The sequence below is a fragment of the Ruditapes philippinarum genome, unplaced genomic scaffold (genome assembly GCF_026571515.1).
Source record: "Ruditapes philippinarum isolate M1 unplaced genomic scaffold, ASM2657151v2 ctg4434_1_1_1_1, whole genome shotgun sequence".
In the NCBI taxonomy this organism is placed as follows: Eukaryota; Metazoa; Mollusca; class Bivalvia; order Venerida; family Veneridae; genus Ruditapes; species Ruditapes philippinarum.
Genome location: NW_026861474.1, coordinates 61,690 through 85,311, shown reverse-complemented (window position 1 = coordinate 85,311; position 23,622 = coordinate 61,690). Strand labels below are relative to the sequence as shown.

General features: G+C 33.7%; 1 protein-coding gene across 1 annotated transcript; it reads left to right on the top strand.

Moving 5' to 3' along the window:
- The first annotated feature begins 3,905 nt into the window (after nt 1–3,905).
- On the top strand, nt 3,906–23,395 carry LOC132715732 (atrial natriuretic peptide receptor 1-like). The gene is made up of 15 exons (XM_060698793.1): nt 3,906–4,006; nt 6,537–6,614; nt 8,891–8,968; nt 10,468–10,572; nt 12,299–12,370; nt 12,838–12,997; nt 14,845–15,009; nt 15,933–16,107; nt 17,790–17,942; nt 18,465–18,588; nt 19,062–19,130; nt 19,501–19,675; nt 21,470–21,568; nt 21,735–21,826; nt 22,606–23,395. Exons 1-15 carry the CDS (start codon nt 3,965–3,967, stop codon nt 22,675–22,677), a joined length of 1,659 nt encoding a protein of 552 aa, XP_060554776.1. The 5' UTR covers nt 3,906–3,964; the 3' UTR covers nt 22,678–23,395.
- Nucleotides 23,396–23,622: the final 227 nt, after the last annotated feature.

The window sequence follows — 23,622 nt, the reverse complement described above, 5'->3', positions numbered from 1 at the left end:
GGGTTACACTAGCCAGCATAAATATTCAGAGTGTCTGCAGCTCCAAAAAAGAAAGCAAGCTTCTGGAATTTCCTCGAATCTGTCAGCTGCGGATATCATATTTGGCTGTGAAACGTGGCTAAACCCAACAATTTATGAAGAAGTTCTTCCAACTAACAGCAACTACACCATCCACCGTAAGGATAGAACTGATGGCTATGGAGAGAGCCTCATTTTTATTAAGGAAAACATTATCAGTGAACCAGGCGAAGATAACACTCCATGTGATATCCTATTCCAGAAAATTGAATGCATTCAAAACATCTATTCCAAGCCATCTCACACATCTGCAATAAATTTATGAACGCTACTATTTGGATTGTGGGTGATTTCAAAAATGGCTGCAAACAGATCATTGAAGATGAAGTCCCACATCGCCAAAGTGCTCAAACATTTAATCAGCCATAGATTAACCGGGATATAAGGCGAATTACCAGACCGAAACGAAGGTGGTTCAAGCGTGCCAAGAACTCAAACTCCACTTCTGACTGGTCCAAATATAAAATATTAAAAGGAAAGCCCATCGCCTATGCAGATCCGTTCACGATGCCCACATATCAGACATGCTCCATCCAGACCATCAAAACAGTGGTTTCATAGCCTAGAATCAATTGTTTACAGTGGTTTCGTAGCCTAAAATCAAATGTTTTCACTGGTTTCGTAGCCTAAAATCAATTGTTTTCAGTGGTTTCGTAGCCTACAATAAAATGTTTTCAGTGGTTTCGTAGCCTAAAATCAATTGTTTTCAGTGGTTTCATAGCCTAGAATCAATTGTTTACAGTGGTTTCGTAGCCTAAAATCAATTGTTTACAGTGGTTTCGTAGCCTAAAATCAATTGTTTACAGTGGTTTCGTAGCCTAAAATCAATTGTTTACAGTGGTTTCGTAGCCTAAAATCAATTGTTTTCAGTGGTTTCGTAGCCTAAAATCAATTGTTTTCAGTGGTTTCGTAGCCTAAAATCAATTGTTTACAGTGGTTTCGTAGCCTAAAATCAATTGCTTTCAGTGTTTTCGTAGCCTAAAATCAATTGTTTTCAGTCGTTTGTAGCTTCAATTGATTGTTTTTTAGTAGTTATGTAGCAACATAATTCATGTTTCTTTTAATGGATTTTATTGTGGTCTTGGTCATGTGTTCGTCGTAAAACGTTTTTATTTGAAATGAATCTCGGACATATAAAATCTCTTATACTACATATCACATATTGATATGAAAGATATAATTAAGTTTTTATATCAGCAAAAGAGTTCCTAATAGAAGACTTCAGTTTCGTAAGCAATCCCTTAATGTCTTTTATTGTGTTTAGTGATTTTACTGTTTACACATTGTTTCTCGTTTGGTAACAACATATTTATTTAAGCTTGATTGCGAAACAAGTTCTTGAAACTTATATTTATCACTTTTCAATAAAGAGACCATTATCATCGGCTCAGCTTACAGACCAACTGATAATGTTGAAGAACATTCAAAACATCTATTCCAAGCCATCTCACACATCTGCAATAAATTTAAGAACGCTACTATTTGGATTGTGGGTGATTTCAAAAATGGCTGCAAACAGATCATTGAAGATGAAGTCCCACATCGCCAAAGTGCTCAAACATTTAATCAGCCATAGATTAACCGGGATATAAGGCGAATTACCAGACCGAAACGAAGGTGGTTCAAGCGTGCCAAGAACTCAAACTCCACTTCTGACTGGTCCAAATATAAAATATTAAAAGGAAAGCCCATCGCCTATGCAGATCCGTTCACGATGCCCACATATCAGACATGCTCCATCCAGACCATCAAAACCCAAAAGTCTTCTGGAACTATATCAAATTCAAGAAGAAAGACAACTTTGGTGTGTCTTAACTCAAGAAGGATGGGTTGGCATACAGCGACGGTAAACAGAAAGCTGAACTTCTGAACGACCAGTTCACCTCTGTCTTCACCAAAGAGGACAGGGCTCAAGGTCCTACTCTTCCTCCTAGTCGCTTAACAACTCTAATCCCTATACATGCCTCGATTAGGGGCGCCCAGAAGCCTCTGTCGAATCTCAAGCCACACAGGGCTCCAGGCCCAAACAAGTTACTCACTAGGCTCCTCAAACTTTCATCAGCAGAGTTGTCTCTAGGCCTAGCAAACCTATTCCAACTGTCTTTGGATCAAGGTCAGATATCACTTGACTGAAAAACCGCCCTTATCTCACCTGTCTTCAAAAAGGGAAATTGCTCCTCACCATCAAACTACAGACCTATCTCTATAACATCAGTCTCCTGCAAAGTGCTGGAACACATAATCTTCAGCAACACCATGTCTCACCTTGACTCACACAATATCCTCTCTGACAACATGGGTTCAGAGAAAACGCTCCTGCGACACTAAACTACTAATGACCGATCAGATGACTTAGCTAAAGGAATAGATTACAACCATCAAATTGACGCTGTTCTGCTTTACCTCTCAAAAGCATTTGATAAAGTTCCAAACTCAAGTCTTCTTCAGAAACTGGACCATTAAGGAATAAGAGGCACAACCCACTCCTGAATTGACCCTCAGGGCAGCGTCCTTGGCTCTCTCATTTTCTTGCCCTACATCAATGATCTACTTTCCAAAGTCCAATCCACGGCTCGACTCTTCGCCAATGATTGCCTCACAAATCATCCACATCACAAATAGAAAACCACCAAAATCACCAACACCTATAGCATCAACGGAAAAGAACTCAAAACTCAGACCTTCTTTCGAAAAAACACATCGATAACATCACCAAAAAAGCTAATTTCACCATGTCCTTCATCAGGCGAAACATACAATCTAGCCCTCCAAGCGCCAAGTCTAATGCTTTCAAGACATATATTCAACCTACTGTTAAATACGCCTCATTTGTCTGGTCCCCTCACTCTTAGGGTCTCATTACCAACTAAAAAATGGTCCAAACGTTTCGCGCTTGCAAGATTCGTGAAATAAGACTACGCGCGAACAAGCAGCGTCACCGACATGCTTATCGACCTCAAATGGGAACAACCCTCCAACACCGGCGCAACATCACCAGAACAACCATGTTTTTCAAGATAGTGCACAACCTTGTGGATATTATACCAGATCCTCCACTTATCAATGCTTAGACTATCAGAGGGCACAACCAACGCTTCAGCCAAGTCAAAGCACGCACCTCCATCTTCCAAAATAGTTTCTTTCCCGCAACCATCGTGCTTTGGAACAAGCTGCCGCAAGATGTTGTTGACCATACCAGGCTGGATGCTTTCCAATCAGCTCTGGCCAGCCAACACATAAAATACTAGTCACGGAGTTGTTTTTTCTCTTTTAAAAGAAACTTTAAATAGTTGAACTTTTTATTTTTGAAAACAGTCAGTCCTGCCTTCTGCGTATGTCTATACAGTTTTTATCCAATTGCGAGTATACTCCTTGCGGAGTAATGCAATAACTTAAGATGATGATGATGATGATGATGATAATTGTTACCAGACCATTGACGTTAACTATCATAGTTTAATGTAAACGTTTAAGTGTTTTGGCATAAGCAACAGACTTGTGCGGACAGAACATGAACAAGAATAACAAGTTAATGAGGTGAAAGATTTTGATGAGAAAAAAGGTGTAAAACATTTTTAATAAGCAACTTTCCATGACTTCGGCGGTTTTGTTTCTTATTCCGTTAGAGTCAAGAGAACATTTCTGGCTAGCTTAGAAATGTCTGCAATTCATGCAAAATCAAGCATACGTGTGTACGTACTGTTATAGATCTGTCTTCACCATTAGAAATATGAATCATTTTAGCGTTTGTGTAAATTCATCAAAATTAAACATAGAACCTCAAGTATAAAAAGTTAGACTATATTAAAACATTGTTTTTTCAAGGCGTCTCAAAGCGCAAGCGGAAATATACAGTCAGTGGTGGCGTATAAATGCGGACGATATTATGATACAGACGCACTCGTCTTTCTTCTCCAGTCGTAGCAAGGTAAATTACAACTATTTTTAGGATAGTTCGTATCAAATAAAAGTCTTTATATCACACACAAATCGTTTATAATTAATTTTTCTCCATTAGATTTTGATCATAAACTATCACTTTCCTACCAACGAATAGCTCTCGTTCAGATATAAAGAGAAAAAGTTTGCACATAAACGCCATTACAGTTATAAGTTAGCTTGTAGAAATATCAGTTTCAAAATGATTGTCCAGAATTATTTGATGTCTTGTGGCAATGTAATGAATGATATTCGATAGTTGTAGAATTAATGTAATGGTTATAATTATTGAAGGTTTAGTTACATATAACAACAGTCGATTGAAGTGTTTTTAGCCTACTATCAATTGTTTTAAGTGGTTTTGTAATACTTATTGAAGTTTTTGAATGGTTTAACATATCCACAGCCGATTGTTTTAAGTGGTTTTGAAGCCTAAAATCAATTGTTTTCAGTGGTTTTGTAGCCTAAAATAAAATGTTTTCAGTGGTTTTCTAGCCTAAAATAAATTGTTTTCAGTGGTTTCGTAGCCTAGAATCAATTGTTTACAGTGGTGCCGTAGCCTAAAATCAATTGTTTTCAGTGGTTTCGTAGCCTAAAATCAATTGTTTTCAGTGGTTTCGTAGCCTAAAATCAATTGTTTACAGTGGTTTCGTAGCCTAAAATCAATTGTTTACAGTGGTTTCGTAGCCTAAAATCAATTGTTTACAGTGGTTTCGTAGCCTAAAATCAATTGTTTACAGTGGTTTTGTAGCCTAAAATCAATTGTTTTCAGTTGTTTCGTAGCCTAAAATCAATTGTTTTCAGTGGTTTCGTAGCCTAAAATAAACTGTTTTCAGTGGTTTCGTAGCCTAAAATCAATTGTTTTCAGTGGTTTTGTAGCATAAATCAATTGTTTTCAATGGTTTCATAGCCTAAAATCAATTGTTTTTAGTGCTTTTGTAGCAACAATCAATTGTTTTCAGTGGTTTCATAGCCTAAAATCAATTGTTTTCAGTGGTTTCGTAGCCTAAAATCAAATGTTTTCAGTGGTTTCGTAGCCTAAAATCAATTGTTTACAGTGGTTTTGTAGCCTAAAATCAATTGTTTTCAGTGGTTTTGTAGCCTAAAATCAATTGTTTACAGTGGTTTCGTAGCCTAAAATCAATTGTTTACAGTGGTTTAGTAGCCTAAAATTCAATTGTTTTCAGTGGTTTCGTAGCCTAAAATCAATTGTTTTCAGTGGTTTCGTAGCCTAAAAATAAAATGTTTTCAGTGGTTTCGTAGCCTAAAATCAATTGTTTTCAGTGGGTTTCATAGCCTAGAATCAATTGTTTTACCAGTGGTTTCGTAGCCTAAAATCAATTGTTTTCACTGGTTTTCGTAGCCTAAAAATCAATTGTTTTCAGTGGTTTCGTAGCCTAAAATAAAAATGTTTTCAGTGGTTTCGTAGCCCTAAAATCAATTGTTTTCAGTGGTTTCATAGCCTTAGAATCAATTGTTTACAGTGGTTTCGTAAGCCTAAAATCAATTGTTTACAGTGGTTTCGTAGCCTAAAATCAATTGTTTACAGTGGTTTCGTAGCCTAAATCATTTGTTTACAGTGGGTTTTCGTAGCCTAAAATCAATTGTTTTTCAGTGGTTTTCGTAGGCCTAAAATCAATTGTTTACAGTGGTTTACGTAGCCTAAAATCAATTGTTTACAGTGGTTTCGTAGCCTAAAATCAATTGCTTTCAGTTGGTTTCGTAGCCTAAAATCAATTGTTTTCAGTCGTTTGTAGCTTCAATTGATTGTTTTTAGTAGTTATGTAGCAACATAAATTCATTGTTTCTTTTTAATGGATTTTTATTGTGGTCTTGGTCATGTGTTCGTCCGTAAAACGTTTTTATTTTGAAATGAATCTCAGACATATAAAATCTCTTATACTACATATCACATATTGATATGAATGATATAATTAAGTTTTCATATCAGCAAAAGAGTTCCTAATAGAAGACTTCAGCTTCTTACGCAATCCTTTAATGTCTTTGATTGTGTTTAGTGATTATACTGTTAACACATTTTTTCTCGTTTGGTTAAAACATATTTATTTAAGCTTGATTGCAAAACTAGTTCTTGAAGCTTATATTAATCACTTTCAAGTTCGATTCCTGGAACCAACCAGTACTGGTGTCATATGAAGAAACATGGTCGTTACCCGATTAGGGCTCGAACCAATGATCTACAGGTTGAGGGGCAAATACCTTAACCACTAGGCCAACGCTCCCCTTTCTCGTTTCCATCCCTATGTAAGAAATCAACCATTAGTTAGACTAAATAAATTAACATTTTGCATTATAATTTAGGTATATTATAATTTATTGTATCGATCTACTGAACATATATTTCATAAGTTTATATAATAATGTTATAATCAAGTGACAAACAAAAGGTTGGGCCAAAATATTTAGTATCATTTTCCTGGACCCTCACCTTTATTATACATTCATGAACACCCAGTATGTTGCCCATAAACGTTGTCATTATTTATTTCCTTGTTAAGCTCGAAGAGTCTGATGAAAGATCATCGATTACCTTGGCAACGCATGCTGCTTGTTTCCAAACCATTGGTGTTTACAGGGTAAGATTGTGTTGTTGTTTTTGTTGTTATTATATTTTCAAATATTTTAGTGTTATGTTTAATTTCATTTCTTACACTCTGATTTAATTGGTTCTTATATTGATTGTTTGACTTATTCGTTATGGCATGTTTGCCTCATAAGAATAATTCTGACTAGCGTAACTAACTTCGTGCTTTTCTTGCTATGTACTGCGAACTCACTTAAATTCGTGGGCATGAAATTTCGTGGTTTTATCAAAAAGGGCATTTTCGTGGGTTCTTAAATTCGTGGATTTTCGTTTTCTTGTTAAAAAAATTCAGTAACCTAATGCAAAATAATCTCATTGCTGAACATTTTTACTTACAACATGTACATATCTTTACTTGTCACACAGCGCTTGTCAATAAATTTAATCCTTGCCACTGGGCATAACTAATATACTATATTAGCACAGTTAGTATACTGCCGATAATTGACTGCAATTAACACATGTATGTAACATGATAATTATGCACCTCCATTGGACACACTGCCCCTGTAATACGCCGATGTAAACATCGCATAATTTATACGACAACTGACAGGTTTTAACCAGCGAGTTTAAAAGTTTACACCCTGAATTGGTCTTAACATATTTGACAGTACCTACACGCAACGTCACAGCGACTGTGTAAATTTACATGCATATAAATTAATCTCGGTAAATAACACGAGTATGTGTGGATCTTGTAAAAGTCGGTGTCTTCTTTGATGTTGACGGAATAGCATTCGCACAAATACAGATTAAAATTCATATAAACTGGATCATTTTAAAACGACAAAAGATGTACAACAAATCTGTTTTAGCGATCGTATTTTTTTATAGTTTTGTGTACTTACGACATTAATATCAAAGCCTTTTTTTAATAAATAAGAGCAAACTGACAATTTTTATTGGCGCTAATTATTGCACTGCCTGGGTTCCCATATTTACTCGATTATGTCAAGTATTCTTGTTGACACATTCAAGTCCTAGTAGACTACAACGATCAAGTACGTATATGCGACATTTGTGACAGTAAATTGAGGACATATAATCGAGTTTTCTTTCAAGTTTCTTAAATATTGTAAACGGATTTAATAAGTCACTAACCTGATTATCTGTCTGTATCACGAAATATCGGCCGGAAAAGAGCTGACGCATGTTTGTAATATATAGAACAAAGACTGGGTAAGAAGTATTTGTTGGGATAAAAGTTCGTGGGATCTTAAATTCGTGGATTGACCTACCCACGAAAACCACGAAAATTCGTGCCCCACGAATAATAATGATTTTACAGTATATATAAAACTGTTTCCAAAGCATATCAATCGACCATTCTAAAAGCTGCATATCCCGGTTACTAAAGACATTTTTCAACCAGCAATGGGAATAAATAAAACCGTTTTCTTCAAATTTTGGTAGTTACTCTGTCTAAAAGCTATTGTAAGGACAGTAATAGAAGGGATTAAAAACTGTTTCCAAAATTTAACCTCTCTTTATATCTGTACTGGTATATAAATACTGTACTTTACAGACGAAAAGTTAATAGTACGTTCACAGGTTTCTCATTCTGCAATTCTAAAACATATTTGTGCAGGTATATAAAGTCTGTTCACCAGTAACAGGAGTAAATATATAAAAGATGTTTCACAGTTGCTCAATCTGCCTGTCTTACACCTGTTTCTGCTGGTATTATAAAGAATTTTCTACCAATATTTGGCGTAAAAAATGTTGTTGTTTCTTTCTCCAAGTTTTTTTTTTAACTTACAAGTGGACAAAGTTATAACTGTCGGTACATACATGTAAACAATTTGACTGTCTTGAATCACCGCTAATATTGTCAAAAGTAATTAATGTCACATACATCTATGTTTTGTTTGTTTGATTGAGTTCTAGTTACACCTACACAGTAAAGGTCATATGGCGACGTTTCAGCTTACTAAGAAGACCTCGGGTGTCCTTCCGTGTATTATTTCAGGACGATCAGGCACCTGAGTAGAACCACCGACGTTCCGTAAGCTAGCTGGATTGCTTCCTCATATGAAAGAATCCAAAGTCCCTCTCGGAATTTTCTTGTCGGGATTTGAACCCACAGGGGTGAGGGGCAAGTGGTTTGAAGTCAACGACCTTAACCACTCGGCCACGGACGACCCTATGTCACATTTATGTAAAGACATTTAGGATGTAAACTTTGACTAAGGCTCGTGACATAATGAACCTTATTTGTAACAATCCGTCTTGAAGAACATCTTCTGACATTTTTTTTTCTTTCAGGGAACTCAGGTTCATATCCGAAAGCCGAAGATTAAATCAGTAACTGTAGATAGAAAGCTTCTTCTGGAACTTAAACAGGTTTGATTTATAATCATGATACTTTCTATCTAATCAGTGGCAATACACACGTAAAACCTTTGTCAATTACCACAAGTAAATTGTTAGTTTTGATTATCAGTAATCCGATAATTATGTTTCTTGTTATGTTGACGGATATGACGTAGGCAATATCAATGTATTCATTCTAATCAAGAACGCACATTAAGCTTAATCAAAGTATACGAAGGAGTTTCTATATTGAAATATTGTTTCTTTGAGAAATCAGACATATATATGTTTGTCAAATGAGATAACGATACGCAGTGGATTATTTACTTTTATCAAGATCATCTATTTACAAATCTAAATTCCTGTTTGATATATTATTGATTTTTCCATAAGCAATGCAATCATGCACAAGTTTAAAAAAGAACTTTGAAGTATATAATTGCTTTCAGACTTCAAATAAAGTAATAATGCAGTTTATAATAATTCTTCTTGCAAAAATTCTCAGAAAAATTACTAAGTAAGTGCCTGCAACAGAACCCTGCTTCTAAGCTTCTTTTTTAATGTATTAAGTTATTGGAAATTTCTCTCGTTAACAAAATGCACGAGGATACGTGGGTTCCGTGAATCTGCAGTTCACTAATGTATTAGAAACATAAATCAGCGGTGGTGATAATAAATAAAGAACTGGCATTGCTTTTATTACCTTGTTGATAGCCATAAATGTCTTTTTGAATAATTGGAATGATTGTTTATTTATAGAGACCCATAGATGTCTATGATCTTTAGCCTATTTATAAATACATATTATGCATCGGAGATACATTTATGTTTTATTCGTAAGAGATGTTACACATATGTTTTATAATGTTTTAATAATGTATTTAGAGCATGTACATGTTTCATAACTGAAGAAAGTAGGTCTGACCGTGCAGTTATGTGTCGAAAAGGTATAAACATTTAAACAAAGTAGTATTTTGACTTACATACAATATACTAATTCATATTAATTATACCAATTGATCAAAATTAGAAAAAAAACAACAAAGTTTATATATTTGGCAAAAAAGAAGGTTTAAAGAAATATAATTGGCATACTGTGCCGTTGATCTATTTATATTTATTATATATACATATTTGTTCCTGTCTGTTTTTGATACACATTTTAACCTTCTTATGAGTTTTAGACTATCTATGATCCGTAGCCTATCTATTGAAACACAGAGTAACCGAAATAACCTTTACTAAAGACATTGCTGTGTAGCGCCTACTTCTGCGTCTTGTAAAGTATCGAGTTATTTCGGCGGTTATCCCTTTTTAAGTGTCGATAAAATTAGAAAAGATTTTAAGAAAGCAAACGACATTTGTAACAGCCGACAATTTTGCCCGCAGTCTGACCGGGCTTTATACTGTATGTAATTTGGCATCTCATTTTTTAATTGAACCCCTTTAACTTTTTAATGCGTTGTTCAAAAATAAAAGCAAGACCATTGTCTATGTAAAACGCTGATGATGTTTTTGTCCTCTTTCAGATGCATTATATAACGAGTCCAAACCTGACTCGCTTGATTGGATTATGTACAGAGGTTGACAATATCTGTATCCTAACAGAACATTGTTCTAGAGGAAATCTTCAGGTAGTACTTGATTAAATTGTAGATAGATATTATCTATAGATACCACGTGTCACTATGTTATTTTCCGAGATAATCATCCTACTTCTTTAACCAATATTGATCTTGATTTAAGTGAGAAAGTTTGTTAAGGATGTTGTTATCTTAACTAAATGAGAATGAATGCCCTTAATGAATGCTAGTATTACATGTATTTCAATGGAAAAGAAATTCTCATTTTGTAGTATTTCGTAATACATAAAGTTTATGTGCTTATTATTATACCGTCTTGAACTTTAGAATACATTCTTTAATTAAAATGCTATAAGTTCTCAGTTAAGACAATTTCATATAAGGGATTTATTTCAGACTTCACGTGTATATTCTTTATCCTTACTTCTATAAATAAGAAAAATAAAAATGTCAAAAAACAACAATTGTTCACCAAAATTAGGTGTAAGGGCACCTGTTAACATGGAAAAACTAGTTTTTGGGTAATTCCAAGGGTTTTCATCAATAATCATTTTTTTAAATATTTTCCCTGATATAGACGTGTTTCGACGGCTTTTTCCCTCCGTCTTTTTTAGGCCTCAAACAGTGAAAAATGCCCTATTTAGGCCCCAAACACTGTTTTTCGTTCGAGAAATGTTGTTAAAAAAGTGACCACTTTTTCGGCGCTGTCCCCCAATCCAAATGTAACATCAGGGGTTGCCAGGAGAGGAATGTGCCCCTTCTGTTTTTGGAGTTTGAAGGGGAGCGGTAGTCCCCCTCATCGCCATGAAAATTTTGGACATGTGACAGGCTAAAATGACCTTAGGTCGATCTTAGGGTAACTTGTAACCAACACTGAAAAGCCTTTTACTTTATCTGAATTCATTGAGAAGTTGCAGCACTTTGAAATCAGTTTTGATGGAAAAAAAAAAACAATACAAAATAGTTATTTTTGGCAATTTTGAGACGTCCCCTCGTTGCCATGGTAACAGGAAATTTACGTTTGAGCATGCTGTTACTGAGGCTACGGTCTAGTCAACATTTGTCCCAAGTTTCATCAGTATTGAAGCATTTTTCATAGTTTCATAGCAGTTTGAACTTGTAACAGGAGGCTTTACAATGAAAACGGCCAATTTTCGCAATTCTGCTAATGGGGTAAAAGGTTAAAGAATTTACTCCAAGCTTTAAATGTATGTGCTATATAATTATCCACGTCATATGTGGTAAGGATAATAACTCACTTTTTGATGGTTTCACCAGGACGCTTGCATTATATCTGAAACAATGCAGGAATTGCGCCTGGTATAGCAATGGATATCTGTCAGTATGTACAAGGGGTTACATGTCTTGAATTTAAAAGTAACTGACGATGACAAAATGTTCACACAATAAAATCCTTTTCCTGAAATTTGCTCCTTAACTAGGCCCCATAACATCACGTATGGTTACATTATTAAAGTACGGTGTCCAGTAGGGCCATCGCAACTAGAAAGAACGACAATACGATGGTGACAAGTTTCACTTACGAAAACACGATGGTGAAGAGCCGAAAGTACGATAATGAAAAGTCTAAAGTACGTGTTGAAAAGTCGAAAAACAAAACCTTGATGATAAAAAACTCGATATAATTTCGTATTTCGTTAATTTCGAATTAACCGTATTAAAGTCATTAGCAAACATGCACGATTCTAATTACTTTGAAGACACACTACGTCCTATGTTTGAAATATATTTATATAAAGCGTATCCATTCTTTCAGGATATTCTGCACAACGAATCTATCCAACTTGATTGGGATTTTCGGATTTCCTTGATTACTGACATAGTGGAGGTACACGTTATTCTATTTCCGAAAAATGTTTTTATAATACAAAATAATATTCTGTCATTTTAGACCATTAAATCACTTTTCCCTTTCCCCTTCCTGCACGAACTTTATTTACTTCTTAAAAAATATATTAATTATAAAAATACCATCTGGCAACATTTTTGCCTAGCAAAGTTATTTCTCAAAAATAAACACACACAAAAAAAACAACAAAAAACAAAGAAAATCATTCCTGATGAAGATTAAGAATACTGTATGGACGTACGATTCATTTTTCATATTTAGAATTATGCAATCTGTTTTAAAGAAGATAAATCCACCAATTAAAGGCCGGAAAGGGCTAGCTCCAAACAAAGTTATGGAATAAATTCCAAAGTTATACGTATCATAAAATGTTAGTAAGTAGAATGTATATTACAATACATTAATTTTTTAACATTATTATCTTAATTACCTTTTCTTATCTACAGGGTATGAACTATCTGCATGCCAGTCCTATCCACACACACGGTAGACTGACCAGCACTAAATGTGTAATAGACAGCAGATTTGTGCTTAAAATTACAGGATTTGGTTTGGATAGCTTAAATAAGGTCCCTAGAAATACTGATGTGGCAGATAATATCTATAGTATATATCATTGACATAATGTATTTCTTTAATGTACACTGTATGTATAGCATATCGTCATTTTAAAGGATCTGTAGATTGATATTTTGACATACATGTACTTATACCGCTTTGGTTAGCATTGTAAGCAGCCAAAGTTTAATAAAGTTATTATTTCGTTAAGCTATGTCTTATTTTACGTTAAAAAAATTAAATGTTCATCTATCCGTACTCAGTGTTATCTGTGTCATACAATTTGTTATGTACTTTAATATTAATCAACATAATTATCTTCTTCATTGCATAGTCCGTGCTACAATTTTCAGATACCAGAATGTTCTTAAACATAGTACCATCACAGAGCTACATTTATATATAAGTCGGGTATTTTTGGAAAAATAATTTTTGATTAACGTTATGTTTTATTTTTATTAATTATTATTTTCATTAAAGCACAAGGGGTTATGGTCTTTTTAAGGGTTAAAAAAAATTTTGGGTTTTTTGTTTGAGAAAACATTTATCCAAAATCAGAAAAGAAATCTAAGTCTATTCCCATTACACATAGACAAGGGTAACAACTCTCATAAGAAGGTGTCTATACCAAATCAGAGAGTTTTCCCCTCGCACTGTTTTAAAAGATAAAGCGTGGCTACGCAGTTAACACAAAGTTTCGCTACTGTTGCAATTGTTAGAGATAATATGACAAGCTTTTATCATGCTGGGCAATTAATTCTACATATTAGTACTCAAAACACACCAATAACCTATCATTGTAATGCTAAAGTCACCTGCGGCTTCAGACTGTTTCCCCCGTTGAAATGTCTATAAAAAACACCGCCATCTTGGCGAATATGAACAACCGTCATCTGATTGGTCTATTTATTTCCCGAAAATGTGATTACTTTGGTGTAGTTTGAATTGCCAAGCATGATAAAACCTTGAGATATTAGCTCTAACGATTGCAAAAGTAGCGTAACTTTGTGTGTCGAAAATGATCTTATAATTAAATTGCAATAGAGTTACCTTACAGGACCGATATTCAAAGACCGAATGTCAATGTTATTGCATTGCATCGAACTTGTAATGTTAAAACTTAAATTTCAATATACCTGTGTTTATTTATAGTATTTCTGTTTTAAAATGTAATGATTTATATTTGAATAAGTCTAGCTTTTTATTTACATAAACTTTTACAAAGTTATGATTTGTATTGAAATACATCTATCTTTTAATTTACATAAACTTTACAATGATATCATTTATATTTGATAACATATCTCTTTTTATTACGTAACCTTTTACAAAGTTATAATTCATATTCGAATACATCTATCTTTTTATACACAAAACGATTTAAAGGGGTTTGATTTATATTCGAAGGCATTTGAGCCGTGTCACGACAAAACCAACATAATGGGTTTGCGACCAGCATGGATCCAGACCAGCCTGCGCATCCGCCCAGTCTGATCAGGATCCATGCTGCTCGCTTATCAACTCTATTACAAGTAGAGAAACTGATAGCGAACAGCATGGATCTTGATCAGACTGTGCGGATGCGCAGGCTGGTCTGGACCCATTCTGGTCGCAATTCCATTATGTTGGTTTTGTCGTGACACGGCTCATTTGTCTTTTTTAAAAAAAAACCTGCCTATGATTTGAAAATAAAATGCCGATATTTAAACTACATCAACAATTATATAATATAACTACAATGAAATCGATCATATTCATGTTCATTATCATTTATCAAATTCTAGACGAAAATATTTTTTTATAATGTACACAATTTTCTCAATTTGTTGAGTATAGTACGTATATGTAAGTGCCAATTATACAGCTAAACTTTATTTTGGCAACTTTATTTCTAGCAACATTGCCAGAGCTTGCATGGATGGCACCTGAACATTTACGTGTATACCCACCAAGAAAATGTTCACAACCGGGAGATGTGTATAGTTTTGCTATCATTTTATACGAAATGTGTACAAGAAATGAACCTTATGCCAATGAACCTTGGTATATATCGCTGGACGGTGAGTGTATTAAATATATCATAATTGCTCAATAATTTTATTTATTATTCCTGATGACATTGAACATCGCAAATATAATTCTAATCTGGCAAGGTACTAGTATGCGGATTTTCAAACCTGGAGGTGTGATTTATTTTTTTTCTGGTAGGAAATAACTTTTAGCATGAAGTTTGAATCATGAAATTAGTTTGTTGGTTTCGTTGGTTTTCGTTTTCAACACCATATCAGGCTTTTCTACATATATATATTTTAGCAATAAAATGTGTTGCTTGGAAAGCTAAACCTTATTTCTAAATGAATTTGTTGAAACCGTAACAAAAACAAATGATGAAGGACGTTGATCAATGATTCCAATTAAATCATAAAATGTATTCGTGTGCAGTGCTTGTCTCTAAAGAATATATCCCTTTAGGTCGAAACTGTCACGTCTGAGTCAATCATTACAAAAATGTATGGATATGCGGTATCCCGTATATGATTATTATACGGGTTAATATACGGAAAAAATGAAATATTAAATAATTGATATACGATGTCCGTTTTTTACTTAGACGTTGATGTGTTGTGTAAGTATTACTTCTAAAACAGCTTGGACATCATTAAAGGTACAATAAGCCATTAAATTCAATAATATTTAGCTTCCTAAGAGTTACTTTCCATGTATCTGAATTAATGTCACTGTTATAATTAACAAACACCAAAGGAAGCAAAAGATTGTTCGGCTATTTGGTCCGTGATTACTTTCAGAACTTGTGACAGACTACCAATCGTAAAATGTTCTTGAAAAATGATTATATCATTTTATGGCTTATTGAGCCTTTAAATAATTTCAGTACCCTTTCTGCAAACATATGTAAAACTCTATATTAATTATGTTTCATTGGGTTAAAGTAATTAACTGTCACGACAATTCTGTTTTGCAGATACACTTCAGAAGATCAAGCATGGTAGATCTCGTTTTGTAAGACCGACACTAAATGAGTCAGACTCATTTCCAGATATTGTTAACTTGACAAAATGCTGTTGGCTTGAAATGCCAGAGGATAGACCTTCATTTCACAGTATTAGAAGAGTGATAAGAGCTATCAAAATGAAAAGGTATACTTACAGTAAAATTAATTATATATTTAAGAGCTGAAAATAAAGCTGACATATTGATACATTAAAGTAATATTCGCCGAATAAAACAAACTTAAAGTATGGTGGCCGTGCCGGTTGCGGCCATTTCAAACCCGCGAGAAATTGTATCGTTTTATCATGAAATGTTGCGGGCAACTTACAATGCCATGAGATTTTTCTGCCGAAATCGAACAAAATGTCGATGGGAACGTATAAAATAGATAAATACAGAATCCCTAAAGATAGCCCAACACGGCAAGATTGAAAAATGTTGCAGGCTCGGTTTGATTGAACCTGTTCATGGACGGTACTGGAAAGTGCAAGTTACCGTATACGCCCCCTAGCACCGGCTTAAGCAGAATTCAACATTTAACATGAACTGGTAAAATTTAGAATTTTGAAACATCCACAAATGTGTTCATATGGCGGTTATCATGGAACCTTCAATGTGACACGTTAGTGCCATTCCATGAAAAGCGGCATATGGTCCCGAGTAAAAAAAAATGCGTGTGCCCTAAACGAGAAAACAATGGGCGGAACTAAATAAAATAGATTTTTGAAAGGGGATCTGAGGTTATGAAGCCTGCGTATCACAGATAAGACGTCAAAAGACAAATTTAAAAAGCAGACAACATATCCTAAGGGTGATTCAACATTATTCAAGTAGGAATATTGGAACCACCCAACTAGAAAATGCCAAAAAGTTGAAACTAAAAATACAACAATCACAACAATAATGTCGTGCTGAACAATCTTCAAGGATCGAAAATATAACATCATTGATTAAATGTACGGGGAGACTTTTTACAGCCGCCACACGGCACAAATAACACGGATATGATCATAAAATAGATAAATACAGAATCCCTAAAGATAGCCCAACACGGCAAGATTGAAAAATGTAAACCTCGATATTTTATAAAAGATTTTGAAAACAGCAAGGGACATTTTGACATTAGTGTCTTTTAGCGTCCATGGTTTGACTCTACATTTTGTTCCTCTTTTGTTTAAATGGAAGTCGAGAAACAGAAAGAAAAACGCTACATGTTTTGCAAGTGTTGTAGATATTCTACAAAAAAATTGAGGGGAAAACTTATAGGCCGCGCAACAACGGTCGTATAAAGCATCGCGGCGAGTAATAGCAATTTTCAGCCGCGACTGTTTGCTCAGAGCCATTTAAAATGAACGCTACCGACCTCCATATTAAAGGGACTCCACTGAAGTTTATATTGGCATAACAGGACTAGAAATGTGTATTTTAAATTTGTGTCCCCTCAAAAATGTGTATGCAATTTTTTTTATGATTTGCTTGCTAAGTTTTTCTCTCTCTAAAGATCCGATTTTTGATATATGCCTTAGAATGAAAACGTTTGAACATGTTTAACTAACGTAGGGCTAAAAGTTGTAAAAACATCGAATTCCAATTGAATCCCAAGTTTATTTTAAATTTCTGTTCGAAGTGTCTCAGCTGACTTGAATCACATGTCTTTTAGGCTTTTGAAAAGGTTACTTATGACGAACAATTGATTATGTATTTATCACATCTAGACTTCTGAATGGGAAATAAAGGTAAATCATGATAATTATTTCTGTTATTATTCCTAAAAATCTGCCTTTTTTAGCTTTGACATTATATCATGGATTTATGTTATACATTCCAGAAATATCAATCCAACGGAAAATGTTCTTGACGTGCTGTTGAATAGAATGGAACAGTATGCCAACAACTTAGAGGGATTGGTTGAGGACAGGACCCAAGCTTTCCTAGAAGAAAAGAAAAAGTCAGAGGAGCTATTGTACCAAGTACTACCAAAGTAAAACGTTTGAATATTCGTTTTGAATTCACTTAAAATAACCTAGACACTTGAGTAGTTCTTACTTTTAATTCGTTAATTATCATATGAATGTTTAATAAACTGATACATGAGATACAGCTATTAAATATTCTCTCAAAATATCTTTATTCCGTCGTATTCCTTTACCAGCGTTTTGAGTCCTCTTGTCGAAGCGTTTGCGGTTGATTGGTAGAGGTCGTTGACATCAAACTACTTGTCCGTCACGGGTATACGGAACGCCTATGGTACAGAAGGGTACCTAATGTTTTCCACAATCAGTGAAGATTGAAAATCAACCGACAACCAACTCCAACTCGCACACAAATAAATAAAAATTCTAGCATAGTCCGAGGCCTAGTAAGAAATCAATAAATAATGACAACAAAATCATTTATTTGTAAGAGAACACCTTAATTTACAGGGATTAAAATTAATTTGATTTCACTATCAAGAAAGTCAACTTCAGATCATGCTATTATTTGTTGAAATTTTTACATTTAGGAGCGTGGCTGATCAGTTACGTGCTGGAAAGTCTGTAATACCGGAATCATACAGTTGTGTTACAATTTATTTCTCGGATATCGTTGGATTTACAGAAATTGCTGCGAAAAGTTCGGCGATTCAGGTAACTCATATTGCAAAAGTTCGGCGATTCAGGTTATCATTTCACAAAAGTTCGGCAATTCAGGTACATCATGTTGCAAGTACTGTCAAAAGGGATTTGAAATTACAAAACAAAAGAATTTCCTCTTCCTCTTATACTTTAAGCATGTTTTAATTGATGTTTTACGATATTGATTTTGTCATCTAGAAAGGTAGTTGAAATTGCGGTTGAATCATTGTTCAATTTTTGTTAAGGTCTGTATATAATTTAATGCTTTTACCTTATTTGTCTATTTGATATTTGTTGTTATGACAAGAATACATATATTAAATGCCTTATACAATACATATGCTCATCTCCTTTTCGTTTTTTTTTGTTTCATATTGAAAATGTATTGGGCAGGGTAATGAAGCCTAATTGTTTGAATTTATGTTTTCTAATTATATGTGATTTACTGTAAAAAATTGCAATTTATCATCATCAATATTTTTTAGGTGGTCGACTTTTTAAATGACGTGTACTCATGTTTTGATGCAATAATTGAAAATTATGATGTATATAAGGTAGGTTAATTCTATTTTCAATTTAATTTTTACTTATTAAATGATTTATAATGATGTTTCTTTGTTTTTTACTTTAACATCACATTTTAAAATAATGAGAAATAAAGAATCCCTAAAGAACATCTAAAACGACAAAATTGTAAATGTTGCATGCTCGGTTTGATTGAGCCTTTTCATGGACGGTATTGGAAAGTAAAATTTACCGTTGACGCCCCCTAACACCGCCTTAAGCAGAATTCAACATTTTACATGAGTTGATGCTTTACAGGCCTTTCTCTATTTAAGAATGAATGCTCAAAGAAACTTAACAAATTAACTAAGACAATTCCTGAGTAAAATACATTTTTCTGTAAAGGTAAAATTATTTCAGGTTGAAACGATTGGAGACGCCTACATGGTAGTGTCGGGACTTCCGGAAAGGAACGGAAATGACCATGTGCGTCAAATCGCACGAATGGCTTTGGACATTGTTCATAGTGTTCGTCAATTTACCATACGTCACCAGCCGTGCACACCTTTGAAAACTCGTATTGGAATTCATTCAGGTACATGTACAAGGTTATGTTTACTTTAAATGTCTCTTTGTTGGGCAAATCTAATGAGTTAACCCCGGCCGATCAACTGACATTCCAAGGAATTGAGAGGATTTAACCTGCCGTGTGCATTGTCTGTGACAAATATACATCATAGAATTAGTGGAATGAGTAAAAGGTTTGAATTCAAGTATCCACGTTCTTATGTCGCGTAAATTTGATAAACATACTTGTACAAACTATATCTTAAAGATATACTATGCTCAAATGTACGTAAAATGTTTTAATCGAAGAAATTTATTAAATATATGAAATTCTTACTGAATATATCTAATTTGAATAAAAGAATGTACCAATTATGTATGGGAAGCTGCATTCCCTATAACTGGTCAAGTACAAATAGCCCTTTGTTAAAAAGAAAACCGCCGGTTTTTTATAACACAATATACAGTATTCATATTGTGTCTACATAAAGTGTGCAGATTTTATACATAACACATGACATTGTGTAACATTTCAACTTTATATGAAGTCAAACCATTTTTAATTAATCACACAAATGGACTGTATAGCAATTAAGAATAGTTTCAAACATCAAATTTTATTATTATATCTTTAAGCTTAGAAAATTTTGACTACTATGAACTGTCTCCTAACTATGTGTAAGTCACTTTGAACTATACATTCTTTTGATATCAACGACTTAATGAACATCGCTTAAATTTCGACTATGGTGTAAAGGTAGGAAGCTGCCCATTTTTTAAGTGGCATAATTTTGTCATTGTCAATTTGAGCTACATTGACTATATATGCCAAAAGATTATCTGTTATATGGTAATAAACCAACACTTGATATTGTAAAATGTGTAGGAAAATGAAACTCTGCCATAAATATAAAGAATTTGAACGATACAGGATAATTTCGATGACTATTCACAAACAATTTTACTCGGATATGTGAGTTAGTTATCGTTAATGCGAAATATATGCGAACAAATAAAGGAATTTCGGCAAAATCACTCACTCTATACACTTGCATGAGTATGCTATCATTTTAGTTAAGGCTTGTGTCCAATCTCGTAGTGGATTATAGGAATGGCCATCATCTGCCAGTCTGTTTGTTTTTTTCGTCCGTAATATTTTCTTGTCTAAAATATAATTTAAAAAAAATCAAAAGTGTTTAAATGACTAAGCACAAATGATCATCACCATTATAAGGCGATATTAGACGATATGCGATCATGTCTCAACCCCCAAAGTCAAGGTCTTACTTACAGAACATTTTTAGGTGCAAAAAAGCCAACATACTATTTCCGCTTCATGACTTTTAAACGGATGAAAAGGTTTTTAATAGTTCTCGTACAGGTAAAATGTAAAAATGTCTTGAATTTCAGGTCCCTTCATCACTTTTGAATTAATAAAAAGATCAAAAAACCCTTTGCACAGATGATCATCATAATTAGACGGTGTACAGATCGTAAAAAAGAGGTTGCTGTGCAAAAGTCAAGGTCACACTTTCTCCAAATGTAGAATATATAAAAGTTAAAAAAAATCTTTTTAACAATCACTTTTATGAAATATTGCACAGAGCACAAAAAAGGCCAAGAGCATAGATTCAGGTGGTTCAAAGGTTAAAATATTTACTGCGGCAAAGGATGTACCCTTCTTTCAGACTGTCTTATAAAAAATAATCACAACAACGGCACAGTACGTATACGTTCTTCCCGATTGTGCATTCAAATTGAAAATGATTCTGATTAAGTTTTTTTTGCGTCAATTCCATTCCATAATTATAACTTGTTTCAGGTCCTGTTTGTGCTGGAGTGGTGGGGATGAAAATGCCTCGTTTTTGCCTGTTTGGAGACACTGTTAACACTGCAAGTCGAATGGAATCTACAGGGGAAGGTATTGTTCGTTACACGTAACACGTATGTCAGATACGGCTTAATTCATGCCGTGAAAGTTAATTATAAAAGTATGACATTTAATTTTTTCGCGTGAAAATATGAAAAACATATGTTAGAATGTGAATTCGTCTTATTTGAAATAGATGGGTATTTTTTAATTTTAGCTATGAAAATCCATATAAGTGAACAAACGAACCTATTACTGGAACAGGACAGCAATTTTATCACTGCAGAGAGAGGTACAACAACTGTCAAGGTAATTATTCACATCCATTTATTTACCATTTTACTATAATTTATGTATCAAAAACACGCAGAAGTTTGGCGGTGCTACTCTGTGTCCAAGGTTGGCGGTGCTACTCTGTGTCCGTCTTTGCTTGAAACATTTTACTTATGTGTTTTCATTCTCTCAAGAAATAAAATATAAGTAATTTTGACACAAGCCTTATGTTAGTATCTTTTACAAATGTAGATTAAACACCAATACCTAACACGCAAATTTAGAAAAAAGGATTAACTAGTATCAATGTTTTGTTATTCGAGATGCTGTCGATCTTAATCCAGTGGTCATTTGTATTCATGAATGTTTGTAAAATTGTTATATGTTACAATTTATGCATCTTTAGTTCTCGACCAAAGACCAGATAAGTATTTAATGGTTAAAAATGAATACATGTTAACATTAATTCGAATTTGATTATAAGTGGGCATTTTAAAATTGATAATGATTGGCAGACATATTTTCAATCATAGTTTTACCGAAAAGACTTTATTGTTCTTTTAATGTCAAATATATACAGTATCAATGATTACACCTTCTGTTTTTGTTTATATCTATAACACGTGGTAGAAAATCTTTCAATGTATATTATTTCCGAGGTTATTATTTGATAATAGCCGAGGTGTTCCGATTGATTAGCTTACACCATGTAATATTTGCATTTAAGTTATTAATAAAAAATTCATAGTGTAAAAAGCACTGAAGTTTATTTTAAAACAGTGTTTTATTGTACATTTTCCTTGTTATTTTTTCAGGGAAAAGGACTAATGACAACTTTCTGGTTGATTGACGAAATATCACACCAAATGGATATAGTATTGTTGTAAAGTAAAGAAAGTACGACATAAACAATCATACCCACAATTATACATTTTTACTTGAAAGTAACATTACTCTAATTGTATTTGATTTGAAATAATAAATGCTTTAAGCTGTTCAAGCTGTTGGTTATATATTAATTCTAATTTGGTTTCTAATTTTATAAATCTTATGTTATATAATTCATTACAACCTGTGACGAATAAAGCAAACCAAATTGCAAAATAACATCTATGCAAAATAATAAGCCACGTCTCATATCCGCGCGTTTCCACTTGTTTTTTTTAAATTGTTTCTTCCGCGTTTTCGGGTTTAAAAGGTATCCAATTTGTAACATGTGCGTACTTTTACATTGCCTTTGCTGTCAAGTATACTTCATGCAGTACAAAAACTATAAAAAGTATCATTTTGCATTCGAATTATTCGAATAAAGTTTGTGTACCATTTTTGTAACATGTTCTTGAAATGTTCCTTACACCCTTTTATACTTGGCCAAGATCAGAAAGGAAAGCTTATATACAAATATGTGAAGCTTGAAATTAAGTTCAACAACATTCATGCTATATTTGTAAAACATTATACATGTATATCTGCTATTGTCAATACTTCTGAAAATAATTTTACAGTCGTAACCTGAGAGCAGAACACTTAAAAATAACGTAAAAAGAAAACCATTAATTAAGTGTTTGTACTACAATTTGAGTAATTTTTTGAATGTACTTTTGTCCAAACTATATGCCTGTGTATTATATTAAATAGTAGTTTTGTACTTTTGTGTTTGTTTTCTTTGATTTTCTTTGCTTTAGGCACTCTTAGTTTTAGGCACTCATAGTTTTGAAAAGAGTGTAACACTCAATCTATAAGGCAAACTGGTACATTGGCCAGGTCTGATAGATTTAAATTCAATTGTTCATAGAAAGTAAAATGATAAAATCGTCCTTTACAGCATTGTT